The sequence below is a fragment of the Parasteatoda tepidariorum genome, chromosome 4 (genome assembly GCF_043381705.1).
Source record: "Parasteatoda tepidariorum isolate YZ-2023 chromosome 4, CAS_Ptep_4.0, whole genome shotgun sequence".
Classification (NCBI taxonomy): domain Eukaryota; kingdom Metazoa; phylum Arthropoda; class Arachnida; order Araneae; family Theridiidae; genus Parasteatoda; species Parasteatoda tepidariorum.
Genome location: NC_092207.1, coordinates 2,798,962 through 2,823,728, shown reverse-complemented (window position 1 = coordinate 2,823,728; position 24,767 = coordinate 2,798,962). Strand labels below are relative to the sequence as shown.

At 27.9% G+C, this 24,767-nt stretch overlaps 1 protein-coding gene across 1 annotated transcript in view; it reads left to right on the top strand.

Moving 5' to 3' along the window:
- LOC107440317 (Sac1 phosphatase) overlaps window positions 1–22,408 on the top strand; it is a 57,684-nt gene extending 35,276 nt beyond the window's left edge. The window contains exons 13-19 of the mRNA XM_016053212.4: window positions 921–1,059; window positions 4,397–4,466; window positions 5,426–5,498; window positions 7,782–7,875; window positions 13,380–13,481; window positions 16,844–16,904; window positions 22,068–22,408. Of these exons, the coding sequence (XP_015908698.2) occupies window positions 921–1,059; window positions 4,397–4,466; window positions 5,426–5,498; window positions 7,782–7,875; window positions 13,380–13,481; window positions 16,844–16,904; window positions 22,068–22,213 (685 nt within the window). The 3' untranslated portion in view covers window positions 22,214–22,408. The remainder of the gene's footprint in view (window positions 1–920; window positions 1,060–4,396; window positions 4,467–5,425; window positions 5,499–7,781; window positions 7,876–13,379; window positions 13,482–16,843; window positions 16,905–22,067) is intronic.
- The last annotated feature ends 2,359 nt before the right edge of the window (window positions 22,409–24,767 follow it).

The window sequence follows — 24,767 nt, the reverse complement described above, 5'->3', positions numbered from 1 at the left end:
TTGTTACCTGGCGCGACGGATGATGCCGTAACCAAAGCTTTTCTTTTGCTCGTCATGTTGGTTGCCTGCCATTTAGTTACCCAGTGAGGGGTATCCAGGGGGCGCCATGTGGAGGCGCCAGGCATTACCCCCCTATATTAGAATAGCGATAATATTAGAATTTAAATAATATTACTTGTAAAATTAAATTTTTTTATTTGTTTTGTTCTATACTTTCTTCTGTGAACACAACATTACTTCAAATTTGTAATTGTTATAATTAAAAGTATCTTTAAAAAATATGAATGCCGGGGAAGTTTGTCGCAGAAAGCCCGAAAAAATTCTGCCACAGGGATCGAGACATTATCAATACAAGACTGAAACTGCCAATTATTAAAAGTTTTATGTATTTAGTCAAATTTCTAATTTTATGTCTTACTTTCATTTTCAAGCTAAAATCTATGTTTTGTTGTAATTGGGTATTTTATTTCATATTAAAAAAAAATAAAAAACTAATAATTAAGTAGACTACTTATTATAAAACTAATAATAAGTAGATAATAAGATAAACATTAAGACAATAATAAGATAAGCATTGTTTTTTTTCAATTATATTTAGAAATGACAATTCATAATCAAATTGATGTACAAATTTTAAAACTCCCACTTATTTATCATACGAGGAATTTATTCTATATAATAAAAAAAAAATAGTTACTCGAGACAATTAGTTTTCTATAATACTAATTGTTATCTTCTGTTAAAAATGTGTTATTGCTAAGAATGAAAAAGATTTGCAATAAATAAAAAGTTATAATTATATTCAAAATGTAGCGGAGGGTCACAGTTGCTTTATCTATAGTCTTCCTATTTTTTAAGAAACATTTATGTATTTAAAGAGAGAAAAAAAACTATTTTCCAATAATTGAATAATATTGTAGGTATTTCATGATGTTGCGTGATGGTTCCGTTCCTTGCCAACAAGACGGTGTCTTTAGGACCAATTGCGTTGACTGTTTGGACCGAACAAATGTTGTTCAGAGTCTGTTAGCTCGTGAATCACTTCAGTCACAACTTCAGGTATTGAATTCTTTACATTACAGGCTTCCCACGGTTCTTGAAAAACCTTGAATTTAGTTGGAAAAAAATCGGGGCCCTGGAAAGTCCTTGAATTCTTCCTTAGGGTACTTGAAAAGTTCTTGATTTTTTAGGATTTAAGATAGTACTAATCTTTATTACAAAAAAGCAGTATAAAAATAATAAGTAAATTCAAAGGAAGATTATATAAATTCTAATAGATGCTATTTTTAATGCTTGAAGTTTCTCTCCTCGATTTTTCACACCAGATTATTGTTCATCTCTCTGATGTTTTAAAAGCTGAAATTTCTAGTAAATTTTAGGTTTTGTAGTCATAGTTTTCAAATGATATATAGTGTTTTAACGATTTAAAAATATGTTCAGTGTGTTAACTTCATTATTACGACAGGTTAATATTGTTATCCTATTTGTTCTTTTAATTTACGTACGAAAGATAATTAATTTTTTATCATTTATAATCACATTTTTATATTTAGTTTTTACTGCTAATAAATAAAATTTAGTTCTACAGGTTTCAGTGATTATGAATAAACATTGTGATTCACAATAAGCTGATTCTTGATTTTTGGATTGGAATTCATATAAAATGTTCTACGAATTGCAATTTAAATGAAAGTGATTTACAAATTACTCATCAGGATTTGTATTAAGGTATTTTATGAATCACACATTGTGATTCAAATAAAAGTGATTTATCAATCACACATGATTACAATTCATATAACGTGACTCATATAACGTGATACGTATTTAAGTAATTTCAGAATCATGCCTAACAATTCTTATTCTAGTAGTTTACAAATCACGCATTGGAATTCAGAAAAGAGAGATTCAAGAATTACCACTCTCGATTCTCATCAAAATGATTTCAGAATTACACATAGCTGTTCTATATTAAACACCTTTCGAATCACAAATTGCAATTTGCATCATAATAATCACCATTCACATTAAAAGTAATAACTAATCACACAACAGAATTCACATTAAAGTGATTTATGTATCACGGTGATTTACGTCTTCTAAGTTTGTGCTTTTTGTATAATTTGCTATTCATATTGTTCTGATTTAAGAAACATACAAAGCACACATCGTGATACGTAATATACTCAATCTTCGAGACTTACTTCACCTTTCTTATAATTTTGATTGACATATAGTATATATAGATTCATATAAATGCGATTTAAAAATTATACATATTCACGAAATATGACATATGAAATTCAAATAATCGCTTAAAATATATAATATATCGCATAATATCACATACTCACAAAATTTTTAAAATTATGCATATTATTTTATGAATATATTTTAAAGAAAATAAAGCTTGGTAAGTCTTAGTTAGTTAACTATAATAGTTTTATCATGTTCAAAACACATTTCTGATATTCTGAAGTAACAAAATAGATAATTTTTTATTAAAATTGGAACAGATATGTTAAATGGATATATTTGGATATTTTATCTAATTATATACATTTCCTGTAACCTAAAATTTGATTTAACATATTAAAAAAAAGTATTTATATTTTAGTAACCACACACTCACAAATTTTATCATTTATTTACTATGCTTGTTTAACGTAATATGCAATATTCGTTAATTTAGTTTCATTAATTCTAATTCACTTCATTAAATTTTTCATAAAGAGTTTCACTGATGCTAGTTTTTAAATGTTGGCTAGTATCGTTCATATGTCAATTAGATTTTTTCTTCTTTTTTTGTCAATTGAAATTTTTTATAAAGTGATTTGAAACAGCAATGCAACTATCAACGATTTGTATTTCTAGCTGATAAATTTAATTTAAAAAAAATTTGTTGTCAAATTAGCATTGTGCTTTAAAAATATACAATTTCTGCTTCTACATAATTGTAAAATTTAGTTGACATGTATTTTAGCATATAACTGTAATACCAAATAAGTCCTTGAAAATTTGATTTTAGGTCCTTGAAAGTCATTGAAAAGTCCTTGATTTTCTTTTTAAATATTGAGTGGGAACCCTGTTATGATGTGAACTATAAGAAAGAATTTAGTAAGTCAGAAATACAAACTAGATGTATTTCTGATGGCAGTATTTTTTTAGAATTTTTACCCATTGAATGTTTTTTGTTTTTTTCAAGATTTTCAAAAAGGGGTCAGCACTAGATTTATTTCTAAAGTTTTCTTAAGGATTTGACAATTTATATTTTATTTTGATTTGGTTATTTTAACTGTGACATGATCTTTATTTATTTTTCTTATATGTGGGCATATCATCATTGAGTCTTACTCTGTCTACTTTTAAATTGTGATTGTTCGTCATTAATTTTTCTTTGCATTTACATTTCAATTTTTCTTATTTGTTTTTCCATAATGGGGCACTGTCAGTTTTTGGGGTTTCACCACTGACAACAGAAAGGCTCCTGTGTGTTGGGAGACAGTGTGTCTCCTGATGAAGTGCTGTCCTTTTGAACACGCTTATCTTAAATTTTTTGTTTTATGCTATTGTATTTCAGATTTACTAAATTAAAATAAAACAAATTTGGTTTTAGCTGCTATAAGCGCTTTTCTATTTTGATTTATTGTTTTAATGTTACTTACTTATTTTTGTCTTTCTCTGAATTTATAAATTAGTTTCATTCTTTGATTATAAGAAAAAAATGTCTGATGCTGAAAAGTGATAACTTGCATGATGGTGTGCATGGTTGCGACAGGTGACTGAAATGCAACGATAATGCTGAAAAAAGAGTGGAAATTTGACTCATCCTTGAAGTTGAGTTGAAGATAATGTGGGGCGAGAGAGAATTTTCCTCCCCGTTTGTCCAGAGTATACTTCAATATTTCTTCCGTGACTTTGATCTTTAGATCCATAGGGGGGCAGGAAAGGGACAAATGTTTTATTTTCTCTCGTGTGTCTGAAGGAATAATTTTTTTTGATATGCTGCTCTCAATCAAACGTAAAAGATTTAGTTTTGATTTGCGGGGAGGTAATGCATTTCTTGCGCTTATCAGTGAACGGAATATGAAAAGGAAAAATATATCCCTATACTTAACTTAAAAAAAGTGAAGTGGAAATATGTAAACAATTAAAATATGGCTATTTTTTATTCTATAATAAAGTAGGAACATAGTTCAGCTGAATTTAATCATTTTTTCAGAATTGAGAATTAATTTGATAATCAATTTAATCAGCTGAATATAATCATTAAGTTTCATTTTTTGTGAGTAAAGTCCCCTGAGCTTTATTATTTGTTGTGATAAATTATATTGTGATTGTTTTCAAAAATTTGAATGCTTAGTAAAAATATTTTCGTAAATGTTTTTTCTCACAGAGACTGGGTGTTTTGAATAAAGATGAAAAGGTAGAAAACCAAGCACTATTTGAATACACTTATAAAAATGGTAATATCCCTTTTATTGATTTAGAAAATTATTTTGCCATTTAACATTTTAATATGTAATTATTTGATATTTTATTTTTGAAATTGAAGTCAGATTTTGATATTGAAAATATGAGTTCATTTTACAATCAAGTAAGTTTTATATAAAATAAATGATTTTTCCGTATTATCTTTAAAAAAGTTTAACAGGACTGCTTTTTTTTTTTCATGACACTCTCTATTCAAATTCCTTGTTTTTATGATTTGTAAGCTGATTTTCTATCTTCTTAATTATTCATGGTCTTTGTTAATGAAGCATATTTCATATATCCTACAATCCAAACCATAGCTATTGGTGTAATTTTTAAGAATTAGTCTTTTTAAATCCCTAAACAATTACAGGCCCACAAGGAATTTAAAAATCACCTAAAATAACAGGGAATTTTGATTTTCTTTTTCTTTTCCTTATGATCTGGAAAAATGCAGGGAATTTTGTTTCTTATTTTTGTCTTTTGAATAATGTTGACGCACCAAGTGTAATCTATGGGATATTTAACCATGATATTTGAGCTATACTAAACTATTTCATTTACTATAGCATTATTTAAGTATGTTCAGCTGATTTTCCAGCAATTAAAACTAATAAATATAGTTAGCCCAATATAGCTCACACAAGAGCACAGTAATTGTTGTGTTTCCTCTCAATATATTGTGTATAATATGTACAGGGAAAACACAGGGAATATTTTTTTTTTCAGATTTGAGTGGTAACCCTGCATTTATTCATAATAAAACTGCATTAAAATCCTGCAACACTAACTGAATTTCGTTTTATTAAAACACTCTTTCAGGGAGATTTTTTACAATTCTTTAGGTAGTCCAGTAATAAGATAATTCACAGTTCTGTACTTAATACTTATATTCTTTATTGTAAATTAATTCATCAAATTTACTGCAATGAAATATTGTTTTGTATTGCAGCTTGGGCTGACAATGCTGATGTAGTTAGTATAGAATATGCAGGCACTGGTGCTTTGAAAACTGATTTTACCAGGTAAATGTGTATGCATTTCTAATTTATTTTCTGTCTTTAAGAGCAATGTGTTGAAAGGAAAAATATTTAAATTAATTTTATGTTCTATTAAATTTATTCCCTGTCAAGTTATTGCAAGTAAATTTTTTTTAATTTGATTCTTTATTAGATAGAAAGAAAATTATACACTTTCCATTTTATTGGATAATGCATGTAATAAAAAGCCAGAATACTTTTCATGCAAAACTTAAAAAATTACTGGAAGCTAGCATATAGTTAAAATCTTGTTATTTATTACACTTTTTTTATGTATAAATGTTACTCATGGTCTTAGTGTCCAAAAGATTGTTAAGATGTTTCTTTATGTTGCCTTTTTTATCACATCATTCATTTTATTTTATTTTTATAACCGTCATTGAACAGCTGACCTTATTTTTGGATTTATGACTACTAGTGCTAAACTTCATAACCTTGTCATTTTGAACCCAGTCCAGAAGACAAAGGGAAAATTTGCTTTTGTGGAGGAATTTTTGAGGAAACTAACCCGTATTTACCATTACATGGGGTGGGAAGCCACCCTCACTTGGTGGCAGGGGGACTCTAAGCCAGATGCAGAATTCGTAGCAACCAGCCATCTCTGGGATTCGAACCCTCTTCACCTCATTGGAAGGTGACGAGAGCCATCGTGGCTCAAGTCATTTGTTTGTAGATTTATTTGAATGGTTCTGCGCCATTTCATCATGGCTACAATTTGTAATGCACAATTTGCTGTGAGATAAATAATTGCAAGTGCAAATCATCACAATGGCACAACTTCTCACAAAGACAATTTGTTGGGGGGAGGGGGATTCATTGCTGTGGCAATTCTTTGCAAGCACAATGCGTAGCAGGCAAAATTCGTAACAGCAATTTATTAGTGTTTAATTTCCTCCAGCCTCAATGAAATGCATCTTTTTATGAAAACAAAATGCTTGCACAAGTCAACAAAATAATTAATGTATGGCAATTCAAATACTAAAGAAGTACATATGGAGTTTGTGATTTGCATATTGCTAATTTTATTTCATTTCATTTTTGTGCAAGGCAATAAATGGAGCAAAAAAATTTTGAAAAATAATAAACTTGGAAAGTTTTATATTTGTAATTAAAATTAAATTTAGGGTAAGAAAAATTCTTTAGATCAAAATATATTTAGAGTATTTATTTTTAAAATGTTTAAATTTGGAGCATTTGTTGGTCTTATGCTTTAATAAGCTGCAATTGATTGTTCATTTGTTCATCATTGAAATTCTTATTTTTATTTATGATCCCTCAGTTTAGTAAGGATTTCTATTTTTTGAAATCAAAAAATAGCATTGCAAAATCTGAACATAAATGAATGTGTACCACTACAAAAATATAATTCCAATTCTCTTCTATATAAGACATTTTAACTCAATTCTATGGAGGGGTACCTTCCCATAGATGAAGGTTGACATTGTCTGTAACTTCTCTCCCCATACTTAAGATCTTCGGACAGGATGTAAACCCGACTACCTTAGCAGAAACGCCCACTCCGATTTGAACACTTCTACTTCGATGGACGGTCCACATTGAACAGTTGTCTTGCTACTTGTGACTGCAACATTGTTGTATCTCAGTCTTGATCACACACAACATATACACTCGACTGCTATAGGCAACACAGGAGCGTCCACGGCCATGAACTTAATACAGCCACACAGCTTAAAAAGTATGTTGATCTTAATGCATCTCTCCCGGCATCTCACAATAACAGCAGCAATGAATCAACTAGTGGTATCCGTTCATCGAATTCTATCACAGGTATAATACTGGTGGGGGAGTACTGTAGTGTGTACAAAAGTATAATTCCAATTCACTAGTATATATAAGACACGTTAACTCGATTCTATGGTGGGGTACCTTTTCATAGATGACATTGTCGATAATTACTGTCACCACTGAAGGGAAAATAAGAAAATATCGTTTGGAAAAATGCTAATTTTTCGGAATAATTCCCTCCCAAAAATAAAAGCTAGAGGTGTCCCCGATAAAGCCCTCGTTAATAGCATTGCATTTATTTGAACATTTCACGTATGAAAAACGAGGATTATCTTCAAGCATTTTTAAATATTTAATTTACATCTTTTTTTCCACTCGTTTTTTTGCAATGCTAAACTATTTAAAACACCTTTCTAGAAGCACATAGAGAGAATAATTTCTTTCTAAATACTAACATAAACAGCATTGTATGAAGTGTCAAATGATATGTAAACATCTTTTCTATGCATATTTTTGTTACAGAACTGGAAAGCGAAGTAAACAAGGTTTGATTAGAGATGGCATCAATTCTTTGATCCGTTACTATAAGAACAACTTTTCTGATGGTTTCCGCCAGGTATGTCTTAACCAATTAAATTTATCCATAGCTTTTTACAATTTTCATTTTCCATGAAGATAGGTTGCGGCTAATCTATGCTTAACAATGTATGATCAAACGGAATATATATTAAAAATAAAGTTTTTCTCATTTCATTTGTTCTCTTATTGGTTTAAAAGTGACTTTCCTACATTAAAAAAGAGGTTACTAATTATTTATATATTTTATTAAAATCAAACCCTGACTTTAGGTTTTACGCAAACTATTGTTTAAAAACGCATTAAACAGGAAAATGTAAAATTGAGAGGAAAAAATAAAAGCGTATTTTTGAAAAATGATCACTTATGAGATGAACCAGTAAAAAAATGTCTAATATTTACTTGTTTTTCGTTTTTAGATACTATTTCAACAATATCCAAAATAATGCTTACTATTGTTTGCAAATTTGCTTTTTGGTTTACTGTAGCAAATAAATATTGTTTCAGAATTTTTATGCTTTGGAACTTTCAGTCCATTGTGAGCACATAGAGAGCAGGCATTAAACCAGATATTAAAGGAATCTCAAAGTAATGGGATGTGCGTCGACATACGGGCCATCAATTTTAAAAGATCTGCAGCCAAGCAAGTTTATTCCGAAGGGAAGGGCCGATAGTCCTTTCGGGAACTTGCTTTACCAAGCTTATTTGTAAAATGCTTTTTAGTCGAAACAGTCCAACGCTGCCGAAATCAGATTCAGAGCTTCCCAATCATTTAGTTTTGCTTTAAAAGCATCTTGAAGGTCACCAAAAAGAAAAAATGATTATCTAACCAATTTTTTAATTTGTAAATAAATGGATTCTTTTCCAAGATTGATTTAATGACTAAACTTTGATAGAAAAAATTCCACTCGAAAATTTTACAATTTATACTCCTTTAACCACCCTTCCTGTCAATCCCCTCTCAAAGATCAAACAACTATTAAATAAATCTTTTTTAAAGGAGCAAAAAGTTGTTAAGAAAGTACAATCAGTTAGAGAACCGGAATTTTTTTAAAAAAGGTAATAATTTAAAGTCAATTTTCAGGGACCCGCAGAAAATTGTACAAAAGTGCCAACCTAAAATCACTGTATAATACATTAAAATATTTTATTATAATAAACTAATTAACAATACTTATTATGTATTTACTCCTAATTATTAATAGATAAATAATTAGTATTTATTATAATTAAGACAATTAATTATTATATTTTATTTTGGAATCAAAGTGCTACCCAAGATTCTTAAAGAAATTGCTTCGTATGTTTAAGGGTTCCCTTTTGGCCAAAGGAATTCTTTCATATTAACCCACACATTGTATGTTATTCATTCATTGAAATGTGTTTAACTGAACCAAAAATTGAAGATCGCAAGTATTTTAAAAAATTATGAAAAAAAAAACATTTAAAAATGTTTAGTATTGATATTCTATAGAAAACATTTAATGGAAAAAATTAAATGTATACAAAGGAAGAAGATATCTGTGGAAGTTCTTTAGTGGTTAATTCCCATTTTGACCTTTTCCGCAGAATTATTTTTTATGAATTCTGCAAGTAGTTATTCATAATAATTTCTTTAATTTATTCAGTAAATTCTCATGTTTATTTTTTTCTTGAAAACAAATTTAAAAAGTTTCAGATAAAATTTAGTCTTTTGTGTAATTTACAGAGCTATCATAATTATGGTCGACTTAACTGTTTGAAAACTAGAACACTGACATTTTTCTATAAAGAATTTCCTCTATGTTAACCATACCTGGTAATATTTTTACTCTCGTTATTTACAAGTATGTACTTTTACTTGTTCTGCGGTTACTATTTCCAGTAAAAGTACAAGTATTTGGATTGAGAATGTCAAAAAAGAATAATTACCTTCTTTTTTTTTCCAAAAATTTTCTTGGAAATTGTTTTTTTTTCTTTTCTTTTTTGAATTTTTATTCTTTAGGTGAAAAATTATAAATTATTGATTTATAGTATTTTCATTGCTTACCCTTTTCACATCGTTTACCCTTCTGTAAGGAAAACTGTGTAAATATTCACTTCAAAAATTTAAATATTTTTTAAAACTAGTACATATTAGTCTAATGTTTAAGGAGTTTCTGATCATCATTGAAAATGCCAAGTTGCAAAATAACTGTTAATTTAACATTTTCCTACTATTTTGTATTGATTATTTATAGGCTAAAATGAAAGCCATTCACCTGTTTATTTGACAGTGTGGCATAAAGAACACAAATGTTTTTAAATTATTGTTATACGAGTCACAGACAAAGTGCAATGGGTGAACATTATTTAGATTTTATTAATGAAAAAATAGGCTTTGCTATCTCATGTCTACCAAGTCTCCTGGTTTTTTTTTTAACGAAAACTGCTGTACTTTACGACTATCTCCTGTTTACCTGTATATTCTCAAATTTCTCCGTATTTATTAAAGAAATTTTTAAAAAATATTAGCAACAAAAATACTTCTTGTTATTGTCAGTACTGCAGTATATTGAGTGTTATTAGTTAAGTAATTATAAATAATGGTTTAAAAATATTTTCTTTAGAGTAAGATTTATATACATATTTTTTACTTCCCTAAATATAAGTGCTTATATTATTTCCAATTTTGAATTTCTCTTTTTGACTTACATGATTGTGCATGATGTATCAAAACTTTACTCGTTGCCTTAAAAATGTCATTAGTAAAATCTGTTATTTTATTTCTCTAATCAGCTCAATATCGCTCACGGGCTGCAAGAGCAGCATAACTCAAAAAATCAAGTTTTGAGATAAGTGGGTTTAAAGGTTTTATTGCTATAAGCAAAATGCATAAGAAATACTTTAGTTTGCTTAAATGAAGTTGAAATATGAGTTGTGCTAGTATTGCTTCGGAAAGAATGTGTATTTACATTTGTTCTTAGTCCAAAACTCAGGTTTTTTGAGTTGTGCCACTATTGTAGCCCATGAGCGATATATTTGATATATTATGAATAATATATTCAAAAGTATAAAACATTTTAAATAGACTTTCAATTTCAATCAAATTTTACAGTTTTGAATAGAAATTATTAGCTATGCAATTAGACAATAAAATTTTATTTTTTCTACTAGGTTTACTTAGGACAATTCCAAAAAAAGACATATTTTTAGTATATTTTTTTAAAGTAAAAAAATATAAATTTTTTTCATTAAGGGATCAACAAAATCATTAAGAAAATAAAATTTTGTCCATTGAGAATATACAGCGATACTAATTATTTACATTTTGGAAAAAATGTTCCCAATATAAAATAAATCCAAAAATATTGACTAGCAATATTTTTGACAACCATGGGTGCGTATTTCTAAATAATTTCAGTAATTAATTTAATGTTAGTGAAACATAAATTTCTTGCCCAAAAATAAAAATTAGTTTGCATTAAAAAAAAATTCTAGTGTTTTATTGTTTCTTTGATTTTAAATAAAAATAATTTTTTCTCCTTCCATTCCATTTAGCCATTCATTTAGCAACAAATTAACAACAAATTAAAAATGTGTCATTTGTTAATATACAAAAGTGATTTTACTTAACTTTTGTAAAAACGAAAGATAATTTTTAAGCAAAACAAGGGGTTACCTATATATATAAATGAAATTTTTTACTTATTTCTTTAAAATAATGTTATTGAATTTAATTCAATACTACAAATTCTGAAAGTAAATAAACAAAATTTCCAGAGAGTTAATAATTTTAAAATAACAACATAATTTAAAACTACGCTTTATATGTATCATCATCATTATAGTTGGAAAAACAGTCAAATGTGGGCCAATGCCTTCCTGTGAAGATTTCTCCACAATGACTATCAATTTATCGTTGATCTCCAATTCTTTTCATTAATTTAAAAAAAAAAACATGCCACTGAGTCAACCCATCTCAAATGCGGCATTCCCCGCTTTCTTGTTCCAATGGATCTAAAAAGCAATACCTTTTTATTGTATTGTCTGCACTCTTTCGAATCATGTGCGCCATCCAATTCATTCTAATTATTTTATTTATTTAATAATATCGGGTTGCTTATAAATCTTCTGCAGTTCAAAGTTAAATTTTCTTCTCCTGTTTTATTATTTCCATTTATACCATACTCTGCAAAATCTTTCTCTCAAACATTACGATACAATTTTAATCCAGTTTTGTCATTGTCCAAACTTCAAAAGCATCATTATATCAAGACTGTGTTTTATATGCAAGCATTGAATTGTGATTTCTTTTTTGTTTCTGGATATTTTCAACTTTCCCTATTGCAATGAATTTTGTATTTTCCCGCATTTTAAATTTTATACTTATAAATTAAATTATTAATATTATAATAGTAATATTAAAATTTAATTCAATTAAATTTTATTTTTTTTCTTACATTTTTTTCCCTTTTTTTCTGAAATTTAAGATTACTTTGAATTTTAAATTTTCATGCTAAAATTGTTACTTTTTTTGTTTTGTACTTGTACTTCTTGTTATTTTTTCAAATCAAAACTTTTTACGCATTACTTCTATTTAAAGCACTCAATATTTTTTACAAGTAACATTCCAATGTGTGATGGTTACACAATAATCTTGTACATGAAGGTACACCGCTATGATCCAGTACACAAAAATTTTGTATAATTAAACTTCTACTAAATGCAGGGTATCGGCACACCTGGATAGTCATAAGAAATCATGGAAAGTCATGGATTTAGGTTGCCGAAAAATCTAATTTTTAAAATGGAATTTACACCCCCCCCCCACACACACACACAAAAAAAAACTTTCATGGTGTTCCAAATATCTGAATTTGTAACAAAATCCCCACTCACAGTCATATTTTATTAAAATATAAAATATTTTTATCATGTTCTTTAAAACTTATGTTCTTTCAAAAAATGAAAGAAAAATCATCATTTCTAGAGATCTTTTAAACTTCTGTGATTTCAGATTTTTTTTTATTTATTTATTATTTATTTTATTTTATCATTTTAAAATTCTAGCTGAAGCAAGCCAGTCATTGGCAAATTTTTTTTAAATTCCTACATGAGAAAAAAAAATCAGGAGTATTTCTTTCATTTCCCCGATGAACGAGAAAAGTATCATTAGAATGTAATTATGCTAAAAAAAATAATAAAATTATTGACTTTTGTTATTTTTTCAGCTATTTAATTGCTTCATCTCTTTCTTTACTCTGTTTTTTAAATTTAAAATCTATAAATATGAAGATGCAGAATATAACAGTTATACCTATCATTTCAATGAATGTTGTTATAAAGCTTTTTTAAATGTATTGTTGTGTTTATGTGGGAGACAATAATAAAGTCATGAAAAGACTTGGAATGAGTCATGCAAGGTCATGAATTTGAAAATCTTAAATGTACCAGATACACTGTAAATGATTGTTGTGTATCATTTTAAAAATTTTAATTGGATATCTATTTTAAAGTCTTCTATTCAATTTATGTTCTTCCCTTTTCAAAAGTGTGTTTCTAAATTTTATTAATTTTTTTCAGGATTCAATTGATCTTTTTCTTGGAAATTACCAAGTTGATGAAGATGAAGGCGTTTCTAAACCTTGCCCACTGAAAGATAAAAAAGACATTAAATTTTCTGCAGTTCGTATATGTTACCTTATTTTTTATCTTATTTTGTTACTTTATTAATTTATTGCTTTAGAGTATAAAATATATTTTTGTTATAATTAAACGTATCTTGCAGAAAGATATTAGTACTTGAGAGTTTTGCCGCAGATAGCTCGAAAAAATTCTGCCACAGGGCGTTATATTTCCTCCAATCATATGAAATGTAATTTTTTTTTTATTAATGTTACAATGTTCTTACAAATTACAATGTCAATATTTCTGAGCGCTACCTACAAAAAAGGGATCTGCAGCTAGTATATTTATTTCAATATATACAGTAGGGAACCGATTATCCGGAACAATCGGGACCATCGCTATTCCGGATAACTCATTTTTCCGGTTTTCTGAATCGCTACAAAAAACCGTTTTTTTTTTTATTGTTAAACCCAACAACAACAACAAAAAAAAATTTTGGAAATAATCCTAAAAAGAAGAAAAAACAATGAAGTAATACACTAATGATTATTTCCAAAATGATGGTAAGGTAAACATCTTTCAAAAAGGAAAGAAAAATCCTAAAATCTTATGAGGAAAAAAAAAGTTTTTTTAAAAAAATGGCGAGAAAATTTATCGAATTTTGTTCAGCTTTTTTGGTTTTCTGATTTCCGGATAGCGGGTTCTGTACTGTATTTTACTTATTATCTTTATTTTATTGAATTATTAGAGAAGAAACTTAAAACTTTGTTTATCTGATCATCTTCTAAATACTCATTCTAACATTAAAAGGCTATTTTTTTTTAAAGAGATGTAGTTGTTTACACGCAATGTGCATGGAAAATGTCATCTTAAGCTCAATTTTTCCATTCAATAACTCCACTATTTTTCTAGGATGCAATGTTTAAATTAAATCGTCAAAAACACTAAAGAGTTCAAAGAAAAAAATGCAATCAAATCAACATTTTTTTTCATTTTATTAATAAATACAAGGAACTAAAACAAAACATAATACGCAAGTTCTAAGTGGACATTTGAATTTTTTTTTTATGTGCAAAAAATATTTAATTTTCCATCCGTTTACTATCCCAAATGATCTCGGGGCCAATAAAAGAAGTTAAATATGAGTCTTTGTATGTGTTCACATCTTCATGATCTGCATTACTTTTTCTTTCATTCACAAATGCCATTTTTTTTTAAATTCTTTTTTTTTCCCATGTAAATCCATCCTTGTATTCTACATNTAAATACTCATTCTAACATCAAAAGGCTATTTTTTTTTTTAAAGAGATATAGTTGTTTACACGCAATGTACGTGGAAAATGACAACCTTAGCTCAATTTTTCCATTCAATAACTCCACTATTTTTCTAGGATGCAATGTTTAAATGAAATCGTCAAAAACACTAAAGAGTTCAAAGAAAAAAATGCCAACAAATCAACATATTTTTTTTCATTTTATTAATAAATACAAGGAACTAAAACGAAACATAATACGCAAGTTCTAAGTGGACATTTTAATTTTTTTTTATGTGCAAAAAATATTTAATTTTCCATCCGTTTACTATCCCAAATGATCTCGGGGCCAATGAAAGAAGTTAAATATGAGTCTTTGTATGTGTTCACATCTTCATGATCTGCATTACTTTTTCTTTCATTCACAAATGCCATTTTTTTTTAAATTCTTTTTTTTTCCCATGTAAATCCATCCTTGTATTCTACATTACAATTGTACAAAACACGTCTCCAGTCCCACAAATAGCAGAACTCCCAAACAAAAATTGGCAAACTTCCAATCACAGCAGATATTCATTATTTTTTTGTTTTGCTTCTGGTCGAATAGAAACGTGATAGAACAAAACGTATTGACGCATTCTGCCATGCCAGAGTTTGCTCGGTATAGTAAGTATTTGCATTATATATACATACCCGAGTTAACTCTTGTTGATCAGGGAAGCGGTTGTGGTGTGGGGAGTTCCTGTAGTTTAAATTCTGAGATGTGTATGTGGCTGCACTTTTATGGCAATATTTTGAGCCCATTTCTCTTCCATTCACACATCGAGGCAGTTTGACGAAATGGGTGTTCAAAAACTGTCTTCTCAGAGCCCCGTAAAGCTTCGCCTTTAGGACGAATGCAGATGACGTAGCCACTTCAGCTGTGATGGAAGTCCTATCAAAAACGGGTGGTGTCATCAATGCAGTGAAAGGGGGAAGGACATCCTATTAAACACAGCTGTCAACTCTACTGGATTTTGCTAGTTTCTCCTGCTCTACTGGTTTCATTAAAATTCTCCTCGTTTTTTTACATTTTAGAAAATTCTCTTAAAAAAATCCCTATTGAAATAAAATTTTTTGTACAGATTATTACTTGAATAATATTACTAATCAGGGGTCTGTCCAGACATTTCCTGAAAGGTCTGTTTTTGTAAAAAAAAATGACTCGCAATTAGTGAATATAAAAAAAACATTAAATCACATTCTTTCAACCAGGGTCCTGCTTTTGTAAATTTGTGCAAATAGGGTCCTGTTATTGCAACGAAACTTTTTCAAGGAGTGTTTAAATTGTAAAGACATACAAGGTTATGCTCAACACTGTAAAATTATGATTAAAAAAAATTACATTTTAAAAAATAAACAGCAATTGCTGCTACTAAATTAGAGATGCAACATTTAAATATTTGGTATTTAGCCTATACTGTTGAATGCAGAATTTTCATTTCACACGAATAAAGGAAGAAGCGCCTGCCGAAGAAAAAATTTAGTTCGTTTACATCTGTCTCCCCCCTTCCTGGGAAAGGTTTATTTGATTAACAAAACATTTAATGAAGATAAATAAATTTTTGAGGGGTCCGATTAAAAGATAAATTATTTTGTGAAGGGTCCGTTTTTATGCAAAGAAAGAAAGATAGCGGACCCAAATTTCTTCTAAACAGACCCCTGCCAATACATAATGAAGCAAACCTCATTTATAGAAATAAGTTCGAAACATTTTTTGTTCTAAAATGTTCAGTTTGTTCTATTCAGAACTCTCTTTTTAAATGAATGAAAAAATTCTTTTAACTATCTTTCATGAATTAAATGCCTATTACTATTTGAACTGATGGGGGAACGTTTCAAGTATGTCAATCGTAAGCAGTTATTTTGATGACTCTAAAAATCCCTATGGGTAAAATATTTAGTACACATTATGCAACATGAAATTAATATTATTTCGTAAAATCTACTGGATCCATGCTGGCATCTATGTACCACTGGGCATACTTTTTGGCCCGATGGTGTATTATATCCTCTTTTTTATTTTAATAAAGATTTTTATTTATCCGATATATTATTGTATCTTTGAGGTGTTTTACTAAAAAAGTGTGCTCTTTGAAGAAAAATCTTTCATTTATCTCCTTATAGCTTCCTCTTGTATTGCTAGTTGCTTTGGCCATGATGTTTTTGTCATTTCTTATACCATCTGGTGAGTTTATCCATCAATATCATTATTTATTAATAATCATTATTCTTTTCTTTTTTTTAGTTATCTTGCATTTAAATTATTTTATATTTATTGGCTGGTTTCATTTCACTTTCTCATAGCTACCAGAAATATTAGAACTCTATCTTAATTGAGGAAAATGACTCTTTGAGTATGCAATGCTGAATGACTTGGAAAAAAGGCCGATGTCTTACATAGTTTTATTAAATATTCAAATGATTAGATTCAATGCTTTCAGTTTTAAATTATCCTTCTGAAATAAGCATAATTCCAAAATATAGACTCAATTGTTTGAGACTTTACACTACTTATGAAGTATTTTTTGCATGGTTTAACTTTATGTTTTTCAATTAAGTATTAACAGTGTTATATTTATCATTAAGTTTGAGTTAAGTTATTCCAGAGAAGCGCTGGCCATCAGCAAAATAACTGCCAGCGCTGCTTGGAAAGTCATTATGCACATTACTGCCGGCTGGGTGAATGGAGATTATCCGCTAAACATCCTCATTATCCATTTTTAAACATTTATTAAGCGTTGGATAAGCACTTTGCAAACAGCACTCACTGACTGCTTAGATGAGTCACTACTTATACGCTGCTCTAAATCTATTAGTATGCTATAAATATTGTGCGCAGGATAAAATCTATTAAAAATAAAATTAGAAAAAGCAGATGCAAAACCACATTCAATCACAAAACATCTTTTTATAAAACTTGACACTTTTTAAAGATTAAGATTCAAATTTCTTTACTAAGTTGCGTGTAAATTAGCAGAAGATTTAAAAAAAACAACTTAATATTACAAAAAAAAAAGAAAACAATCCAATGAAAAATCGCTAATAAAATTTGCAATAGGCTTGCGAAACTCGTGTCCCTTATAAGTTTACTACATTTAGGCATTATTTTATTCATAGTCACCAAATTATAACATAATTTATTTGAATTTCTCTTGGCATCTTAATAAAAACAACCCAAACTTTCACAATAGAAAAATATGTAGATTAATATGGTATAAAACAATTTATGGCTCATAATTCAAAATTTCTTTCATCCACTATTAAATTAAATAATAAAATATAATAAATAATTGTTAAAATTCTTTTTTTGCTTGAAAATTTCTTTAGGTGAACAAGTCTTATGAGTGGCTGCAATTTTTTTTAAATATTGTAAAATTAGTTTTAAAGATATGACCAAAAATGCAAAAAGTGAAATTAACATTAAGAGGGGGGAAATTGCAACTGCTCTTCTGATTAAACTATTAGGACCACAATTTCCAGACAGCAACCCATAATATAAGTGTCAAAAACTCAAATCTGTAAAAAAAATGTATGTTTTCTTGGAGAAAATACGTTTTTGTAAATAAATAGAAAATTTTAGGGAAGATAACAATGAAAATAATTTGAAAATGACAACTGAAGCTGACGTCAGGGGGCGCCAGAAGTCATAAAAACGCAAAACCTTAGAGAAAATACGTTTTTGTAAATCAATAGAAAATTTTAAAGAAGATAACAATGAAAATAATATGAAAATGACAACCGAAGCTGACGTCAGGGGGCACCAGAAGTCATAAAATCCAAAACCTTTTCTATCGAAAGAGCACGACAAATGAGTAAAATTTGTTCTCTCTGTACCCCAAATGTTGTGGCCAAAGTCCAGGAGGAGAGAAAAAGATAATACATAGATCAATTAAGAAAGAAAAAACAATTTTCATAAAGCCTACTTAAAAATATTCTTTTGTTAACATAAAGGCTTGCTACATCTGAAAATCCTTAACCAAACTTAAATTCACGAAACAAACCCCATTTAATGCTCAGAAAGAAGGAAAAAACAAAAGCAAGAAAGCCATCTGTTAGTAGAAAACTTAACTGGGGCAAGTCAGTTAAGTCTCGATCTATTAAAATAAAACAAAACTAATAATTTAAACAATTTCTTGAATTTTGCCTTCAATATTGTGAAAATTGTAAGGAAAATCATTATTTGAAAAATTACTAGTAGCCGCTTGAAAATATTCAACATTTTTGCAAATTTTCTAAATTCTAGACAGTTGAGAAAAAACTAAATTTTGAAAAATATTACTGTGCAAATTAGTTTCAAAATTACAGAAAAAAATAACCCTGAAATTAAAAACCTTCCTTTTATCATAAACACTAATTTTAATTTGATTATTAGCAATATTAATTTTAAATCATAATTTTCACAATTAAATAAAATTAAAATATCAATGTATCTCAAAGCATAAAAAAAATATTACAAAAGATAAAGAATTAGCTTGTGGTATCCCTATTTTTTGTTTATAAAAATCAATGCCATTAAAAAAAAAAAAAATTCAAAAAGATTACATTTACAAATATTAATCCAATAATTTTTATTATTTAAATATTGATCATAAATGCAACTACAAATATAAAGTATTGGAGCATGAGGCATACTGGTCTAAAGATTTTCAAGCTGTGCACCACTAGGTATTAATACTAAAAACCTCATTTTTTTTTCTCAATAAAATTCAAAACATCAATATTACAATTGATAATACTTTTCTCACTTTTAAATTTAAGCAAATTAATTTTAAGAATATTAAAGAATTTTTTACTAATATTAGAATTCTCACTATTGCAACCACAAGCTATAAATCTGAATTTTACTGTATTTTTTATGAAATTTAGCAATTGGAAATAAATAAGAATAAGTAATTCTGTTCAATTTTAATTTTTTATTAATAGCAATAATCATTTTGTCAATAACTTTTTTGTCATCTTTTAATTTAAGATAAGTATTATTTTTATTATATTCCTTAATAATCAATTTTTTTAGAAAATATTTGCACGTGATACAAAGTTGTTAGAAACTTTATTAGCAACTCTAATAATTAACTTATTTTTAAGTTTTTTTTTTTAATTTTCTCAAACATAACATAATTAATAATTGTACCACTAGGATAAAAATTTTTTTTTTTTAGATTTGTTTCATTTATTTTTAATACTTTCAACAATGGGCAATGCCCTACAATGGGCAATTATATATTCTAGAAACCTTAGCAATAAAACAATCTAAATCGCTTTTAACTAATAAAATAAAATATTCATTTTTAACCTTGTTTTACATTTATATCCTCTACTAAAAATTTAAATCAAATCTTGATCGATAGGAATATCTAAATTACCGGAAACAACATGATGATAAGTTTATCGTTAAACGAAGAAAACTCACCAGTATTAAAATAACAATCAGACAATGAAATATATTTTAAATAGTTATAATAACAATTTTCTAAGGTTAGAGGGATATTTATAAGCAGCAACAAAGTTGTTTTAAAGGGAAAATACCTGAAAAATAATGAAAAACCTGTGAAATCTTAGTATTCTCAAATTTTTTATCATGAAAGTTAATAATGCAAAATACTTTCTGAACATTTAAATCATTTTTAAAAAACAATTCTGCCTTATCAACGCTAGGTTTTGATTTAACCAAATCTATTATAATAAATTTAATAAGTTCAGTATTAAAACTTCTATTTCTAAATTTATAAAAGAAATTTTGTAAAACCTAATATATACTTCTGAATAATAAAAATATTATTCTGGTTAACCTAAAGACTAAAAATATTTGAAAATTCATCAAAATCAACAAATTTATTAGCTCTTCCACCACTTTGAATTAAAAGATTTAGGAAAATTAAAAACTTTAATTTCATCTTTAAATACAAATATCATCAATATTTTCTCCATTTAATTTACTGTTTAAACCATACGGGAAAAGAGTTTTAAGACTGCTAATATAAATATTCTCTAAATTGAACCTATCATCTATTTTATCTTTAAAATCTAATCTAAAAATAACTATCAAATTCACAAAATTGAAAATGTAAAATTTCATAATCTGTAGAATTATTAAAATTCTAAATAGCAAATCTGTGTGAATTCATTTTCTTATGGAAATCCAAACTAGTTTGTCCAATATAACGTAAATTGCAACTATTACATTGAATTGAATAAATTATATTATAACATTCACAAAAAAAATGGCAATCAATTTGTGAATTGTCAGCTAAATGACATGTTTTACGTTTTTTCTGTTTTACATTTTTTAAATTTATTTAATAAAATTTGACTTAGTAGCTTTTTATCCTAAGTAATCCCCAAGTCAAGATTAACTGCAGGGCTCCTTGTTTAAGCACCATGAGCTATGCATCTTTTAATCGCACTTTACATAAAATTAAATTTAACCTAAAATGCAGAAATTCAATTAGCCATAAATTTACTCAAATCCTAGACAAAAACAAAACCCTGATGACGTTAAAAAAATTTTAAACATTAAACAATAAATCTCTTATAATAGATCTTTTAAATACACATTTTTCTAAACAGGTAAAGCACAATATGCCACTAAAACCAGAATTGAAAATTACAGTAATAAAAGAGAAATCAAAAATCATGTATAAAACAGTTAAAAACTACAATTCCAAAGGAATCTTACTTCCTGGCATTAGACGAAACTTTCGGGGTACAGAGAGAGCCAATTTTAGACAATTGGCGTGCTCTCTCGATAGAAAAGGTTTTGCATTTTTTTTGTACTTCTGGGGCTGGTATTCGGTTGTTATTTTCATTGTTTTCTTTTTTAACATTTTAAATTTTTATACATGATTTTTTATTTCTCTTTCATTTTTGTAACTTAATTAATAGTTATCATATTTGAGGTTATCTCTGAGAACCATTAAGAATGACAGTTTGTGAAAATCCAATCATTGAAACTAAAGTTATTCCTGGTGATATCTTTTTCTTCCTTTTTTTGTGCACTGTATTTTAAAGTTCTTTTGATAATACAACTAGCTTAAGTTTGTAGCAAAAAGTAGGATGTATCAAAAATTGTTCCTAACTATTATATTATTTTTCCAAGTAATTTTCTTGAATATCACACTTAATCTTGAAAGTTACGATTATGTTACATACTTTCTATTTTTATTATTTTTTATATTCAGTTAATGTATCCTATTTTCTTGAATTAATAATGCATGTAAATTCATTTTCTCGAACATTTTTGATTTATATCACGAAATATTTTCTAGAAGTAATAATGTATGTAAATTTTAGTTTACCTGATCATGTATTTTCTTGAAAATGATGCAAATAAATTGCTTTTATTTTTTAGTTTACAATTCTGAAACACTTTTGTTTGTTCTGTTCTGGTTTGGAATGGTGGCTGCTACATTCTCCGTAATCATGTATTATGGTACTGAGTTTGTGGACTATCCAAAACTTCAGGATCTAAGACCAGCACGAATCAAGTCCGAATGAAACGATATATATATTGTGTAATAAATGCACACATAATGTATTATATTCAAATTATAGAAATTATATATGGTACCCTCTTAGATTTGAAACATGATTTGTATGAGCTTTCTTTACACACACATTTTAATAGAGCACATAAAAAAGGAATTTATTCAAGTTTTTGTGGCAATAAAAATTTAAATATATTATGTTGCAGATTTGCCCATTATTATTAATTATTTATTTTACTGTATTGCAATATTTTGCTGTTTTAATTAAAATATTTTTGTTCTCAAAGTTGAATCTTATGAGTGAAATAACAACAATCATAAAAGTTTTCTATGCAGATTTTATTATAGAATCAGTCCTAAAATCTTGAAAATTTTAATGATTTTTTTTTTTCACTTCTTGAATAATCTTGTATTGTTAGTTTTTAAGTTTATAGGGGAATTCATATAAGTTTTTGACAACATGTTAATTCAATTGTTTGGTAGTTAACATTTTCAATACTTGTATTACTAGGTTGTTAATTCTCGTACAATTGCAGGGTTGCTACTGTTTTTTTCCAGGTTTATTAGATATATTTTTCAAAATTCCAATCTAGTGTTGCTGTATGCATTGCCATAAATCACAAAAAAATTGATCTTTTGTCATTTATATATTATATATTTTATTTTAATTAATGTCAGTGATCTCTCCCTCTACAAGTCTGTTATATATACAGTCGATAGTGAAGCTTCAAAGGACTGAAATTTTAGTTCACTACATTCGTTCCGCAAGCAATTTTAACTAATGGTTCCAAACTCCCCCATTTTTTTTATACATTATTTAAATAAATGACCCATAAAATGAATGAAAAATAATAAGCAGTAACAAAAAATGTGTTCACTTTTATTTTTTATGACTCTTCGTCATACCTACAAAACAAATTAGTAATCTTTAGCTGATGAGCAGTCCTCAACATCTGATATGGAAACATTTCCCCACTCTCCGATAATTTTTTTCCCAATTTATGTTGTTCTGCTTTTAAAACCTGCCTAACCAGCTATTCGAGCACATAAAAGTAATCACTCAGCAAATCCATCGGCTTTGACTCGAAGCATTCATCCAGATACTAGACGATTGCAGCTTCTTTGAATGCAGAACTCATTCAATAATGAAGCAAACACGAAAAAATGCTTATTGCTGCATTTCATGCTATAGACGGTATTTTAAAAATCGGTCCGTGTATTTATTTTTAAGTAATAATTTCAAAATTATTACAAAAAATATGTAGAAAATAAGTCAGTCGATGACAGAAAAAAGTCTATAATATCCAACTTCCACTCCTTTTTGTTTCACTATAACCACAAAAAATAACACTATACGTAAAAAAACACATTAAATGTGTTCCTTGAATAACAACACATGCTTGCTGTTCAAACTCCTTAACTTTTACAAGTCTTCCTGATTTTCAAGATAGCGTAGCAACCATGCAATTAAATACAGCCAGATCCCGATTTAACGTATGCATTGAAANTCCCACTCTCCGATAATTTTTTCCGAATTTATGTTATTCTGCTTTTAAAACCTGCCTAACCAGCTATTCGAGCACATAAAAGTAATCACTCAGCAAATCCATCGGCTTTGACTCGAAGCATTCATCCAGATACTAGACGATTGCAGCTTCTTTGAATGCTGAACCCATTCAATAATGAAGCAAACACGAAAAAATGCTTATTGCTGCATTTCATGCTACAGACGGTATTTTAAAAATCGGTCTGTGTATTCATTTTTAAGTAATAATTTCAAAATTATTACAGAAAATATGTCGAAAATAAGTCAGTCGAAGACAGAAAAAAGTTCATAATATCCAATTTCCACTCCTTTTTGTTTCACTATAACCACAAAAAATAACACTATACGTAAAAAAAACACATTAAATGTGTTCCTTGAATAACAACACATGCTTGCTGTTCAAACTCCTTAACTTTTACAAGTCTTCCTGATTTTCAAGATAGCGTAGCAACCATGCAATTAAATACAGCCAGATCCCGATTTAACGGATGCATTGAAACCAAAAATTTTACTTATTAAATGATGATTATATTGGAAACCAAAATAATTTTAAAAAATGCCTGCAATTACACTAACAGGCAACTTCTCTAAATTTACTTTTTAATGGTTAGTATTCTCATTTGCCAAATGGTGAGAAGAAACCTTTTATAATGCAACAGATCCAATTGTTATTTTTGTGAAAAATGAACAGATCTTCTCACCCTTCTATCATTAAATCATCTTTTTTTGCACAAAATAGATACTCAGTATAATATTTTTCTTAGCCTAACTTGAGAAGAAAAAATTTTTAAATTGCAAAATTTGATAAAAAAAAAAAAGAGAGGCACATTAAATGAGTGCCCGATGGCTTTTTGAAGCTTTTTACTTTATTTTAATAAAAACTAATTTATGAAATTGCTCATTTTAGGAAATGACACCATCGGAAAGCTGCTGGGAAACACAGGGTTGGGTTTTTACCCTGTAAATACTATTATCCCATGTTTATTTATTTACATACATAGTGGTTTGCTATTTCTAA